Source organism: Patiria miniata, unplaced genomic scaffold, assembly GCF_015706575.1.
Source record: "Patiria miniata isolate m_02_andy unplaced genomic scaffold, ASM1570657v1 HiC_scaffold_8, whole genome shotgun sequence".
Lineage (NCBI taxonomy): Eukaryota > Metazoa > Echinodermata > Asteroidea > Valvatida > Asterinidae > Patiria > Patiria miniata.
The window spans coordinates 691,819-706,770 of record NW_024037075.1 but is presented as its reverse complement, the minus strand read 5'-3'; the positions used below and the strand labels follow the sequence as shown (position 1 = coordinate 706,770).

The following is a 14,952-nucleotide window of genomic DNA, read 5'->3' as shown; positions in this document are numbered from 1 at the left end:
CAGTTCCTTTCAAAAGAGCACCTGCACATAAAGACCATCATCCAGCGCACCACAAAAGCAATTTATGGCAGCAATTTCCCCTGAGCAAACAGAGGGGAAAACCACAAGAAAACATACCGCCTCCGGAAGATGATGGCGTGAAAATCTCTACGGGACAGCTGATTTGAAAGTGCACTAATTATTATGCCATTAAGGGCTACTACCTATATCACCAAGCAGCAATTGCAAAGCCGTATCCAGGGAAACTCAATGCTATTTTTGGAGCAAGAGTTGCTAATTCTTGATTGCAAAATCCATGGATTTGTTTTTTAACGGCCGATGTAACCCCCGAGTGCGAGCGGGCAACGCCATTAAAGGACGGTCACACGCGCAGTGTTTCATCATCCGTCGTATGACGATAGCAAGCACATTTTTTTTATGTAGACAAAAGGCGTCATATACCAAAGCAAAATGTCACCTTTTTATCATGACCTTTATTACGACTTGAAGAAAACAACTTTTGGTATAATTTGTAGTACATCTAAAAGGACGATCATGTTTTCCCGTCTGAAGAAACTGGTTATAGGTCAATCGCTTTTAATTATGGGGTACACTACACTACACTACAATAATTACGGAATTAGATTATTAAACTTATCATGCACCATGTGGCTTGGTATTACAGAATGGTTCAGATTAAACCAAACTCTTAAAAAAGTTAATTAAGTCTGTCACGAGCTAATGGCCCACCAGACCGACGTTTGTCTTCGGTATCCTTGGCATGGAACGACTTTGGATAATTTCGATTTACTGGATGGGATGCCAGTCCATCGCAGGTTACTCCCCTGCTAATGCCGGTACGGCCGGTACCCATTTTATACTCCTGAGTTGAGAGGGGCGAGTGGGGGGTGAAGTGCCTTTACCCAAGGACACAACATAACCACCAGCTGGATCCGAACCCCAGACCCTCTGATCCCGACCCTTACCAATGTAACCACCATGCCGCACTCCCCTAAACCCTAACAGGGCAGATTGTTAAAACTTGCAGATATCAAACCACTTTTTAAATTCCGATAAAAACGGTGTATTAACTATGCTGGATTGTACTGCATTTTAAATAATGTAGTTGCGAGCTGCAGACAATGACAGTAGAAATGTATCTACATGTACTTTTTTCATCTAATAGAACAGTATATTAGCATTAAGCACCAATCAACTATTTAAAACAAATCATAGGTTTTCATCGATTTGAATCACAATGTCGATAATAGTTTGATTTTTACTCACTCGCATGTTATGCTTCTGCCCACATACTCAGCACTTTTTCACACTTTCACGCCCGATCGCGTCTCCCTAAGCGCCAAGAAGTCGCCCGTTGTAACACGTCAGTGCGCCGTCGTACCCTAAGCATCAGACTTCAGCACGGAGGCATAATACACGGCCACTCAACGCATGTGCTGACGAATTCTTGAAGAGCAAAGGAGCAAAATATCACGAAAATATCTTGAGTTTTCCTCAAAAACTAAAAGGATTTGGCGTAGAGGAGTGATGTTGATCGACTGAAATTGTGTGAGCAGTCGATCATCGGTGGATGAAAGCATGGGGCATGGCGAAAGGATAGTTAGGTGGGCGGCAACCGCTGGGATCGTCGTGTGTAAGTCCTTCATTATTATTTTCCCTTCTAACTACTAAAGCTTCTTTGACTTTTGAACCTCCATAATTTACATGTTTTCCATTTATTTTCTCCCTTAATGTCATCATTGTTTCATTTATGCCTACTGATTTCGTTTTTCCCATACCTTTTGTTAGTCTGTACTATTATTCAAAAGGTTAAGCGGAAAATCATTTCGTCTAAAAAATGTTTTTTCTGTAATAGAAAATCATTCTGTAAGAACAGATATTAAAGAAATTACATTACAAAGGTATAATAGGCCTGCCCTGTTTAATTAGTTTTTAAAAAATGTCTTTTTTATTTTTACCAATTACGTATGAAGAATGAAATTATTTAAACATTCACTGAAAAAAGTGTTGACATTTTTTATGCAGGTTGCATTTTCGTAGGTCTTGCTACCGCCGCAGAGTTTAGATGCTACGACTGTGCGTCATTACTCAGCCCTGAGTCGAGCTGCGAAACGGGACCAGACTACAACTCCACCACAAAATGCAAGACATTTTGTTACGTAAGTGACACTTGTATCCATTTAAAATGCCACTGTCATGCCCCAAATTGGAATACTTGTTGTAAATAAGTACATTTGGATATTCAATGTCAAAAATGATTTGATCATGTCGACTGAATCTTGCGCAACTACTTATTCTGCTCGGCCGATCAACCTCATCATTAATTCAGGCGTCATTATTATGCTTGGCGCGCATTAAGACTGTGGGAAGCCCTGGGGACGAGAGGGCTATACTTCATTCTGTGTGTAAGCTTGCACAAGTATCAACTGACATTGCTGGGACACTCGACGAACGTTTCATGTAGTTTTCAAAACCGGTCTCTCGCTATATTTAAATGATCAAATAAACCACAACTCTCAAAATTGTATTTAAATTACATAGGGCCGGCCTTATACATGTAGCTCCATGATAGGGCGTACGCAATAAATCTAAACAGTTTTTTCCCCGCTCAAATAAGCAATTTTCTACAAGGTCTTCACCGTTTTCTTATAATTCAGTCTCCTTACCCAACCCTTTTCTGCAATGGACCCTTCCATTGCGTCAATTAAACAATGCCCATTGACCAATAGATCATGGCCTTTGGTCACGTGACCACGGTAGCTCAGTCAGATTCATTATGACAAAATAAACACAACCAAAGGTGGGTAGGGTTTGTGGCCTATAACCAATATCCTTACTTCAGTTTAAACCATGCCCACTGTACATACGTAGCATTTGAACCATTGGAACCGTTGGAATCTGAAGTATAGAGCAAAGTGGTTAGCCAATGGGCGCTAGTATACAGTTGCGCGTGTATGATGAAGCTACGACCTAGTCACGGTAGGGGCGTGTCACAAGCTTGTATTATGTAAATCTCATTTCGTATTCGATGGCCACCTTTGATTATTGCTTTATCGGTTGCAATATCAATAATTATGTCTCCTTTCCCGCCCACTTTTCCCTAGACGGACGTCACCACCCATGCGGGGGTGCGGTCCTACATGAAGCGCGGGTGCACCACAGAGCTGGAGTGCACAGAGGAGTCGACCTGCCTGGAGCTGTCACGCTCGGGGCCCTGCCGCTCCTGCTGTCAATCACACCTATGCAACGACGACGAACCGGACTTTGGCACCAACGGGGCGGGGCCAGTGGGCGGAGTTTGGACATGCAAGGGGTGTGGCCTGGGACTAATAGGAATGATTGGCATCATAGTGATCTTTGGTCATAAGATTTATTAAAATCTATAAAAAAAGAAGAAAATCTGTACCGAGAAGAGCTTCGCGGATTCTTTTGCGTAGACCAAAACTTTTAATTCTTATTTTATACATAATTTGTGTGATTGGTTTTGGTAGAAACTACATCTTTGATACCATCCTATTTGGAATTGAAGATGAAAAAAACCTATTTTAGGGGGAGAATATTTGTGTGGAACTTGCTTCAAGTGGTTAGATACATATATAATGCTTGGTGTGTGAATAATATGAAACAGTGCACATGCACAAAAGTTGTCAATGTCTTTCCACAAAATAGATATTGCAATGAAGATTAAACCGCGCCAAATATGTTATATTGGATACAGGCTCCTTGATATGACTTTGAATCGACTGCAAATGATTACCATACAAAGGACCTCTCTGATTCCCCCCCCATAAAAAAGAACATCCCCCGGGCACGCCCCCTCGATTAGCGTGTCGCACTTTGCCAAATTTTGATTTTCACATTTAGGCTTACTTTGTAGGTTTTTTTTTGCTTTAGAAGCATTCTCATCCTCTTTATAGGCTAATCAGAAAGTGCTGCCTTTTTCGGTAATCCTTACTTTTAGGACACCTCGATTTTTTTTACAAGTTCTGTTCAAAACTGACTTTTGCAGATGACTGTCCAGTACCAAAGTGACTTTTGCAGGCTAAAGCAGTCTTTTTTCTTCATATAAACTGTTTGGAAAGCACTTTCGAAGAAAATGTGACTTTCATACCTTTTTTCGCAGGAAGACGTGCATGTTGTAGTTCTCACACGCGTGAAAGCCCTACATAATGAAAGCCCGATGCTGATTGGCTGCTAAAAAAATTAATTAGTCTGGTTCCCAGACCAAAAGATTCTGACTACTCCTGAATCTTTTGGTCTAGGAACCAGACTAAAAATAAATAAGATGTTTATTTTTTATCAGCCAATCAGCATCGAGCTTTCATCGCATCGAGCTTTCGCGTTTGCCATCTTGGTTTTTGACTCATGTTTTCTGGTTGTCATCGTCGTCTTTTACCCCTGAATTTCCCTCATAAATCAAAGCCCTGCCCTCTTTCCACAAAATTAAACCTACTGATATTCAAGAAGGTGTCATTGCCAATTGTTCAGATGTGCCAAGAAGTATCAGAGTAAATCAGAATGTCAATTTTGAGTGTCATTTTAGTCAACTGTTTTGGTGAGTCTTTCCCTTCCTATATAGGAACGGGGTCCTAAAAGTAAGGATTACCCCTCTTTCAGATGTCTAATTTTTGTGAAATTTCATGTTAATATTTTGATACGCAAACGTGTGGAAATGTATCTGGAAATTTCACGAAAAATGGACATCTGAAAAAGGCAGCACTTTCTGACTAGCCTATAAAGAGGGTTAGTATGTTTCTAAAGCAAAAAAAACCTACAAACTAAGCCTAAATGTGAAAATCAAAATTTGGCGACACGTTTTTGTACATGTGGATGTGTGGCCTATGTTTACGGAGGCAGTCCAGTAAATAGGCCACATTTATGGGGCTACACACTCACAGGCCTATTGCCATGCATTGGAAATCCTGATGAGCATTTAATAGATAAATGACAATTGACATGCCTAAGAATCATTTGTTTGAACGATAATCACACCTTTTCCTGCTCCTGTAACCAACGCTCTTTTGCCATCAAACTTGACATCCATGCTTGACTATTGGCTGAAAACGAACTTTCCTCAGCTAAGGTTGAGCCCCTTCTCACGACTAGTAGTAAAGTATAGTAATGATACTAGGCCTAGGGCCCTAGATCCGTACGTACCAAAGAGTATGTACACACACGTTCACTGCACAACGCGGCGCGGTGCGGACCAGGGTGACCGTAAGGTCAGAGAGCCAAATTCTGCTAAATGCACATCAAAAATCTGTCAGATTTATCAAAAATCTGCCAAATTCCCATTACTCGAAATACGCTATAGACACTTAAAATCACATGCAGATTATAGTCGCATAAAGATAGTTATGAAATTATTAACATAGGTAAATTTCAGGCAAAACGTACGTGGATCCGGCCACGACAAATTCCGTTTCCCAGTGATAGATCGATCTATTTAGAAGTAGAACCTCTCCCATTACGCAAGGGTTTGTTTGAAAGGATTGAAACTTTTTTAAACGAATGTACGAATTTTGGTTCAAATTAGCTGTTTTTCTGTCAGAACCATTTTTGCAGCATTCTGCCTGAAACAACAATTGTACCTCCATATGCTGAAACCTTCCAAAACAAAATCCATTCTGTCAAATTTTCTGTCAAACTCATTCTTTTAAACAAAAGTTCTGTCAAAGTTAGCCGAGAATCGGCTAAAACGGTCGCGCTGGCGCGGACCTTGGTTCACAGACGGGTTCCCACGGATCCTGGGGATGTGTAGCGCGAGCCGGCCGTGCACATGCTGTAGGCGCACCGTACGCGTCGTATCATAAGTCCGACGCCGCCATAGAGTAAGGTAGCAGACCAGTAAATCGGTCCGAAATTGCCTACGCCGGCCAAATCACGATTTGCATGTCCTCAAAATCTTCAGTATTTGACAATTCTGTGGGCCCTGAACTTGAGGGTTTTAAAAAAATATGGGTAGAAGCCGTGCTCAGGACTGTGAGCTTGTAGTTCCGTTCAATTTTAATGAAATTGGATCCCTTTAAAGCGCTCTATTTTACCATAACGTGTAGGCATCGTTTTTCAAAATGGCGATGGGCTTCAGGACAATAAGTCCGACACCTCATCAGTAAGATGTCGGGAAATTTCTTTTCAAAAGGGAGACAGTTTGGCTTTAAAAACGGCGAAATTGTGTAAAAATAGCCAAACACCAACTCCCTGATTTTTAGGCTTCCATCTCAGCGAGAGCAGGCTTGATAAAATTACGGTTGAAAAATTGGTCCTATTTGCCTGAGAAAATGGATGGATGCAACTTGTAAAATGGCTACATGCAGGCTTGGGAACGATGAACCTACGTCTGGGGCTCACTCCAAAAGTTTCAAGTCTGAAGCCTTGCCGATTTGTCAGCTTGTTGGCCTATTCATCCGCTATCCAACAAGCTATAGTTTGTCAAATCCATCCATGTTAAGGTTCCTTTAGACTGCGACACATGAGAGCCATGTCGACTGGCACAGACAGCCCTTGCTATGGGACTTACTGCACAAAAACGAAACTGAGGGCATTATGTACCTACGTCTGGGGCTCACTCCAACGGTTTCAAGTCTGAAGCCTTGCAAATTTGTCAGCTTGTTGGCCTATTCATCCGCTATCCAACAAGCTATAGTTTGTCAAAATCCATACATGTTAAGGTACCTTTAGACCGCGACACATGAGAGCCATGTCGAGTGGCGCTGACAGCCCTTGCTATGGGACTTGCTGCACAACAACGAAACTGGGGGCATCATGTACCTACGTCTCGGGCTCACTCCAACAGTTTCAAGTCTGAAGCCTTGCCGATTTGTCAGCTTGTTGGCCTATTCATCCGCTATCCAACAAGCTATAGTTTGTCAAAATCCATCCATGTTAAGGTACCTTTAGACCGCGACACATGAGAGTCAGGTCGACTGGCGCTGACAGCCCTTGCTATGGGACTTACTGCACAAAAACGAAACTGGAGGCATCATGTACCTACGTCTGTGGCTCACTCCAAAAGTTTCAAATCTGAAGCCTTGCCGATTTGTCAGCTTGTTGGCCTATTGATCCGCTATCCACCAAGCTACAGTTTGTCAAAATCCTTCTATGTTAAGGTACCTTTAGACCGCGACGCATGAGAGCCATGTCGGAAGGCGCTGACAGCCCTTGCTATGGGACTTACTGCACAAAAACGAAACTGGAGGCATCATGTACCTACGTCTGGGGCTCACTCCAAAAGTTTCAAGTCTGAAGCCTTCCCGATTTGTCAGCTTGTTGGCCTATTCATTCGCTATCCAACAAGCTGTAGTTTGTCAAAATCCATCCATGTTAAGGTACCTTTAGACCGAGACACATGAGAGCCATGTCGACTGGCGCTGACAGCCCTTGCTATGGGACTTACTGCACAAAAGCGAAACTGGAGGCATCATGTACCTACGTCTGAGGCTCACTCCAAATGTTTCAAGTCTGAAGCCTTGCCGATTTGTCAGCTTGTTGGCCTATTCATCCGCTATCCACCAAGCTATAGTTTGTCAAAATCCATCCATGTTAAGGTACCTTTAGACCGCGACACATGAGAGCCGTGTCGGCTGGCACTGACAGCCCTTGCTATGGGACTTACTGCACAAAAACGAAACTGGGGGCATCATGTACCTACGTCTGGGGTCAATCCAACAGTTTCAAGTCTGAAGCCTTGCCGATTTGTCAGCTTGTTAACCTATTCATCCGCTATCCAACAAGCTATAGTTTGTCAAAATCCTTCTATGTTAAGGTACCTTTAGACCGCGACACATGAGAGCCATGTCGGCTGGCGCTGACAGCCCTTGCTATGGGACTTACTGCACAAAAACGAAACTGGAGGCATCATGTACCTACGTCTGGGGCTCACTCCAAACGTTTCAAGTCTGAAGCCTTGCCGATTTGTCAGCTTGTTGGCCTATTCATCCGCTATCCAACAAGCTATAGTTTGTCAAAATCCATCCATGTTAAGGTACCTTTAGACCGCGACACATGAGAGTCAGGTCGACTGGCGCTGACAGCAATTGCTATGGGACTTACTGCACAAAAACGAAACTGGAGGCATCATGTACCTACGTCTGGGGCTCACTCCAAAAGTTTCAAGTCTGAAGCCTTGCCGATTTGTCAGCTTGTTGGCCTATTGATCCGCTATCCACCAAGCTACAGTTTGTCAAAATCCTTCTATGTTAAGGTACCTTTAGACCGCGACACATGAGAGCCGTGTCGACTGGCGCTGACAGCCCTTGCTATGGGACTTACTGCACAAAAACGAAACTGGAGGCATCATGTACCTACGTCTCGGGCTCACTCAAACAGTTTCAAGTCTGAAGCCTTGCCGATTTGTCAGCTTGTTGGCCTATTCATCCGCTATCCAACAAGCTATAGTTTGTCAAAATCCTTCTATGTTAAGGTACCTTTAGACCGCGACGCATGAGAGCCATGTCGGAAGGCGCTGACAGCCCTTGCTATGGGACTTACTGCACAAAAACGAAACTGGAGGCATCATGTACCTACGTCTGGGGCTCACTCCAAAAGTTTCAAGTCTGAAGCCTTGCCGATTTGTCAGCTTGTTGGCCTATTGATCTGCTATCCACCAAACTACAGTTTGTCAAAATCCTTCTATGTTAAGGTACCTTTAGACCGCGACACATGAGAGCCGTGTCGACTGGCGCTGACAGCCCTTGCTATGGGACTTACTGCACAAAAACGAAACTGAGGGCATCATGTACCTACGTCTGGGGCTCATTCCAACGGTTTCAAGTCTGAAGCCTTGCCGATTTGTCAGCTTGTTGGCCTATTCATCCGCTATCCAACAAGCTATAGTTTGTCAAAATCCATACATGTTAAGGTACCTTTAGACCGCGACACATGAGAGCCATGTCGGCTGGCGATGACAGCCCTTGCTATGGGACTTAATGCACAAAAACGAAACTGGAGGCATCATGCACCTACGTCTGGGGCTCACTCCAACAGTTTCATGTCTGAAGCCTTGCCGATTTGTCAGCTTGTTGGCCTATTCATCCGCTATCCAACAAGCTATAGTTTGTCAAAATCCATCTATGTTAAGGTACCTTTAGACCGCGACACATCGTCACCGACACCACGAAGTAACACCCATCTACATACCAGTAAAAACTAGCAATCGGAGAAAACGGCAACTAAAGTTGAACGCCTTCCAAAACAACACTTTGCGTCAAAACGACAGAGTATTTTCAGTTGGGTTTCTCGTTGTGGACACTTGATGAATTGAATTTATTAAATCTGCTGTTTTTCACTCGTTTGTGTATTAAATAAACAAGAAATAAGAGAAAAAAGATGAGTGTTAGTTCGTGAAACCGAAAAAGCTGCGAAACTGTAAATTTTCGTTTTCACGAAGTAACACTCTTCAATGTATTTAACACGAGGAAAGTGCAACTTCAGGTCAGCGCGCGCGCGCTCATACAACTTGTTACAAGAAGAGTGTTACTTCGTGAAAACGTTTTTGCTCACTTATGAGCAGAGTGCGCGCCATGCATTGCAATGGAAAATGGAACTTGAGTGTTACTTCGTGAAAACGAAAATTGTCACTTTTGCGCAAAAGTTGCCATGGATGCTTAGCGTAATTATTAAAGTAAAGCTCTTGAAGCTTTGAAACTTTGTGCAATGGTAGGCCTTGATGAATAATGTTTAAAAATCCAAAAAACTGAAAATCGAAAAAAATATGCTTTAACACGGTAGAGTGTTACTTCGTGGTGTCGGTGACGACATGAGAGCCATGTCGGCGGGCGCTGACAGCCCTTGCTATGGGACTTACTGCACAAAAACGAAACTGGAGGCATCATGTACCTACGTCTGGGGCTCACTCCAAAAGTTTCAAGTCTGAAGCCTTGCCGATTTGTCAGCTTGTTGGCCTATTCATCCGCTATCCAACAAGCTATAGTTTGTCAAAATCCATCCATGTTAAGGTACCTTTAGACCGCGACACATGAGAGTCAGGTCGACTGGCGCTGACAGCCCTTGCTATGGGACTTACTGCACAAAAACGAAACTGGAGGCATCATGTACCTACGTCTGGGGCTCAATCCAAAAGTTTCAAATCTGAAGCCTTGCCGATTTGTCAGCTTGTTGGCCTATTCACCCGCTATCCACCAAGGTATAGTTTGTCAAAATCCATCCATGTTAAGGTACCTTTAGACCGCGACTCATGAGAGCCATGTCGGCTGGCGCTGACAGCCCTTGCTATGGGACTTACTGCACAAAAACGAAACTGGGGGCATCATGCACCTACGTCTGGGGCTCACTCCAAAAGTTTCAAGTGTGAAGCCTTGCAAATTTGTCGGCTTGTTGGCCTATTCATCCGCTATCCACCAAGGTATAGTTTGTCAAATTCCATCCATGTTAAGGTACCTTTAGACCGCGACTCATGAGATCCATGTCGGCTGGCGCTGACAGCCCTTGCTATGGGACTTACTGCACAAAAACGAAACTGGGGGCATCATGCACCTACGTCTGGGGCTCACTCCAAAAGTTTCAGGTCTGAAGCCTTGCAAATTTATCGGCTTGTTTGCCTATTCATCCGCTATCCACCAAGGTATAGTTTGTCAAAATCCATCCATGTTAAGGTACCTTTAGACCGCGACTCATGAGAGCCATGTCGGCTGGCGCCGACAGCCCTTGCTATGGGACTTACTGCACAAAAACGAAACTGGAGGCATCATGTACCTACGTCTGGGGCTCACTCCAAAAGTTTCAAGTCTGAAGCCTTGCCGATTTGTCAGCTTGTTGGCCTATTCATCCGCTATCCAACAAGCTATAGTTTGTCAAAATCCATCCATGTTAAGGTACCTTTAGACCGCGACACATGAGAGTCAGGTCGACTGGCGCTGACAGCCCTTGCTATGGGACTTACTGCACAAAAACGAAACTGGAGGCATCATGTACCTACGTCTGGGGCTCAATCCAAAAGTTTCAAATCTGAAGCCTTGCCGATTTGTCAGCTTGTTGGCCTATTCATCCGCTATCCAACAAGCTATAGTTTGTCAAATCCATCCATGTTAAGGTTCCTTTAGACTGCGACACATGAGAGCCATGTCGACTGGCACAGACAGCCCTTGCTATGGGACTTACTGCACAAAAACGAAACTGAGGGCATTATGTACCTACGTCTGGGGCTCACTCCAACGGTTTCAAGTCTGAAGCCTTGCAAATTTGTCAGCTTGTTGGCCTATTCATCCGCTATCCAACAAGCTATAGTTTGTCAAAATCCATACATGTTAAGGTACCTTTAGACCGCGACACATGAGAGCCATGTCGAGTGGCGCTGACAGCCCTTGCTATGGGACTTGCTGCACAACAACGAAACTGGGGGCATCATGTACCTACGTCTCGGGCTCACTCCAACAGTTTCAAGTCTGAAGCCTTGCCGATTTGTCAGCTTGTTGGCCTATTCATCCGCTATCCAACAAGCTATAGTTTGTCAAAATCCATCCATGTTAAGGTACCTTTAGACCGCGACACATGAGAGTCAGGTCGACTGGCGCTGACAGCCCTTGCTATGGGACTTACTGCACAAAAACGAAACTGGAGGCATCATGTACCTACGTCTGTGGCTCACTCCAAAAGTTTCAAATCTGAAGCCTTGCCGATTTGTCAGCTTGTTGGCCTATTGATCCGCTATCCACCAAGCTACAGTTTGTCAAAATCCTTCTATGTTAAGGTACCTTTAGACCGCGACGCATGAGAGCCATGTCGGAAGGCGCTGACAGCCCTTGCTATGGGACTTACTGCACAAAAACGAAACTGGAGGCATCATGTACCTACGTCTGGGGCTCACTCCAAAAGTTTCAAGTCTGAAGCCTTCCCGATTTGTCAGCTTGTTGGCCTATTCATTCGCTATCCAACAAGCTGTAGTTTGTCAAAATCCATCCATGTTAAGGTACCTTTAGACCGAGACACATGAGAGCCATGTCGACTGGCGCTGACAGCCCTTGCTATGGGACTTACTGCACAAAAGCGAAACTGGAGGCATCATGTACCTACGTCTGAGGCTCACTCCAAATGTTTCAAGTCTGAAGCCTTGCCGATTTGTCAGCTTGTTGGCCTATTCATCCGCTATCCACCAAGCTATAGTTTGTCAAAATCCATCCATGTTAAGGTACCTTTAGACCGCGACACATGAGAGCCGTGTCGGCTGGCACTGACAGCCCTTGCTATGGGACTTACTGCACAAAAACGAAACTGGGGGCATCATGTACCTACGTCTGGGGTCAATCCAACAGTTTCAAGTCTGAAGCCTTGCCGATTTGTCAGCTTGTTAACCTATTCATCCGCTATCCAACAAGCTATAGTTTGTCAAAATCCTTCTATGTTAAGGTACCTTTAGACCGCGACACATGAGAGCCATGTCGGCTGGCGCTGACAGCCCTTGCTATGGGACTTACTGCACAAAAACGAAACTGGAGGCATCATGTACCTACGTCTGGGGCTCACTCCAAACGTTTCAAGTCTGAAGCCTTGCCGATTTGTCAGCTTGTTGGCCTATTCATCCGCTATCCAACAAGCTATAGTTTGTCAAAATCCATCCATGTTAAGGTACCTTTAGACCGCGACACATGAGAGTCAGGTCGACTGGCGCTGACAGCAATTGCTATGGGACTTACTGCACAAAAACGAAACTGGAGGCATCATGTACCTACGTCTGGGGCTCACTCCAAAAGTTTCAAGTCTGAAGCCTTGCCGATTTGTCAGCTTGTTGGCCTATTGATCCGCTATCCACCAAGCTACAGTTTGTCAAAATCCTTCTATGTTAAGGTACCTTTAGACCGCGACACATGAGAGCCGTGTCGACTGGCGCTGACAGCCCTTGCTATGGGACTTACTGCACAAAAACGAAACTGGAGGCATCATGTACCTACGTCTCGGGCTCACTCAAACAGTTTCAAGTCTGAAGCCTTGCCGATTTGTCAGCTTGTTGGCCTATTCATCCGCTATCCAACAAGCTATAGTTTGTCAAAATCCTTCTATGTTAAGGTACCTTTAGACCGCGACGCATGAGAGCCATGTCGGAAGGCGCTGACAGCCCTTGCTATGGGACTTACTGCACAAAAACGAAACTGGAGGCATCATGTACCTACGTCTGGGGCTCACTCCAAAAGTTTCAAGTCTGAAGCCTTGCCGATTTGTCAGCTTGTTGGCCTATTGATCTGCTATCCACCAAACTACAGTTTGTCAAAATCCTTCTATGTTAAGGTACCTTTAGACCGCGACACATGAGAGCCGTGTCGACTGGCGCTGACAGCCCTTGCTATGGGACTTACTGCACAAAAACGAAACTGAGGGCATCATGTACCTACGTCTGGGGCTCATTCCAACGGTTTCAAGTCTGAAGCCTTGCCGATTTGTCAGCTTGTTGGCCTATTCATCCGCTATCCAACAAGCTATAGTTTGTCAAAATCCATACATGTTAAGGTACCTTTAGACCGCGACACATGAGAGCCATGTCGGCTGGCGATGACAGCCCTTGCTATGGGACTTAATGCACAAAAACGAAACTGGAGGCATCATGCACCTACGTCTGGGGCTCACTCCAACAGTTTCATGTCTGAAGCCTTGCCGATTTGTCAGCTTGTTGGCCTATTCATCCGCTATCCAACAAGCTATAGTTTGTCAAAATCCATCTATGTTAAGGTACCTTTAGACCGCGACACATCGTCACCGACACCACGAAGTAACACCCATCTACATACCAGTAAAAACTAGCAATCGGAGAAAACGGCAACTAAAGTTGAACGCCTTCCAAAACAACACTTTGCGTCAAAACGACAGAGTATTTTCAGTTGGGTTTCTCGTTGTGGACACTTGATGAATTGAATTTATTAAATCTGCTGTTTTTCACTCGTTTGTGTATTAAATAAACAAGAAATAAGAGAAAAAAGATGAGTGTTAGTTCGTGAAACCGAAAAAGCTGCGAAACTGTAAATTTTCGTTTTCACGAAGTAACACTCTTCAATGTATTTAACACGAGAAAGTGCAACTTCAGGTCAGCGCGCGCGCGCTCATACAACTTGTTACAAGAAGAGTGTTACTTCGTGAAAACGTTTTTTGCTCACTTATGAGCAGAGTGCGCGCCATGCATTGCAATGGAAAATGGAACTTGAGTGTTACTTCGTGAAAACGAAAATTGTCACTTTTGCGCAAAAGTTGCCATGGATGCTTAGCGTAATTATTAAAGTAAAGCTCTTGAAGCTTTGAAACTTTGTGCAATGGTAGGCCTTGATGAATAATGTTTAAAAATCCAAAAAACTGAAAATCGAAAAAAATATGCTTTAACACGGTAGAGTGTTACTTCGTGGTGTCGGTGACGACATGAGAGCCATGTCGGCGGCGCTGACAGCCCTTGCTATGGGACTTACTGCACAAAAACGAAACTGGAGGCATCATGTACCTACGTCTGGGGCTCACTCCAAAAGTTTCAAGTCTGAAGCCTTGCCGATTTGTCAGCTTGTTGGCCTATTCATCCGCTATCCAACAAGCTATAGTTTGTCAAAATCCATCCATGTTAAGGTACCTTTAGACCGCGACACATGAGAGTCAGGTCGACTGGCGCTGACAGCCCTTGCTATGGGACTTACTGCACAAAAACGAAACTGGAGGCATCATGTACCTACGTCTGGGGCTCAATCCAAAAGTTTCAAATCTGAAGCCTTGCCGATTTGTCAGCTTGTTGGCCTATTCACCCGCTATCCACCAAGGTATAGTTTGTCAAAATCCATCCATGTTAAGGTACCTTTAGACCGCGACTCATGAGAGCCATGTCGGCTGGCGCTGACAGCCCTTGCTATGGGACTTACTGCACAAAAACGAAACTGGGGGCATCATGCACCTACGTCTGGGGCTCACTCCAAAAGTTTCAAGTGTGAAGCCTTGCAAATTTGTCGGCTTGTTGGCCTATTCATCCGCTAT

General features: G+C 44.3%; 1 protein-coding gene across 1 annotated transcript; it reads left to right on the top strand.

Moving 5' to 3' along the window:
• Positions 1–1,355: 1,355 nt before the first annotated feature.
• On the top strand, positions 1,356–3,847 carry LOC119719471. Its single transcript, XM_038188944.1, has 3 exons — positions 1,356–1,633; positions 2,026–2,159; positions 3,105–3,847. The coding sequence occupies exons 1-3, from the start codon at positions 1,579–1,581 to the stop codon at positions 3,375–3,377; spliced, it is 462 nt and encodes a 153-aa protein (XP_038044872.1). The 5' UTR covers positions 1,356–1,578; the 3' UTR covers positions 3,378–3,847.
• Positions 3,848–14,952: the final 11,105 nt, after the last annotated feature.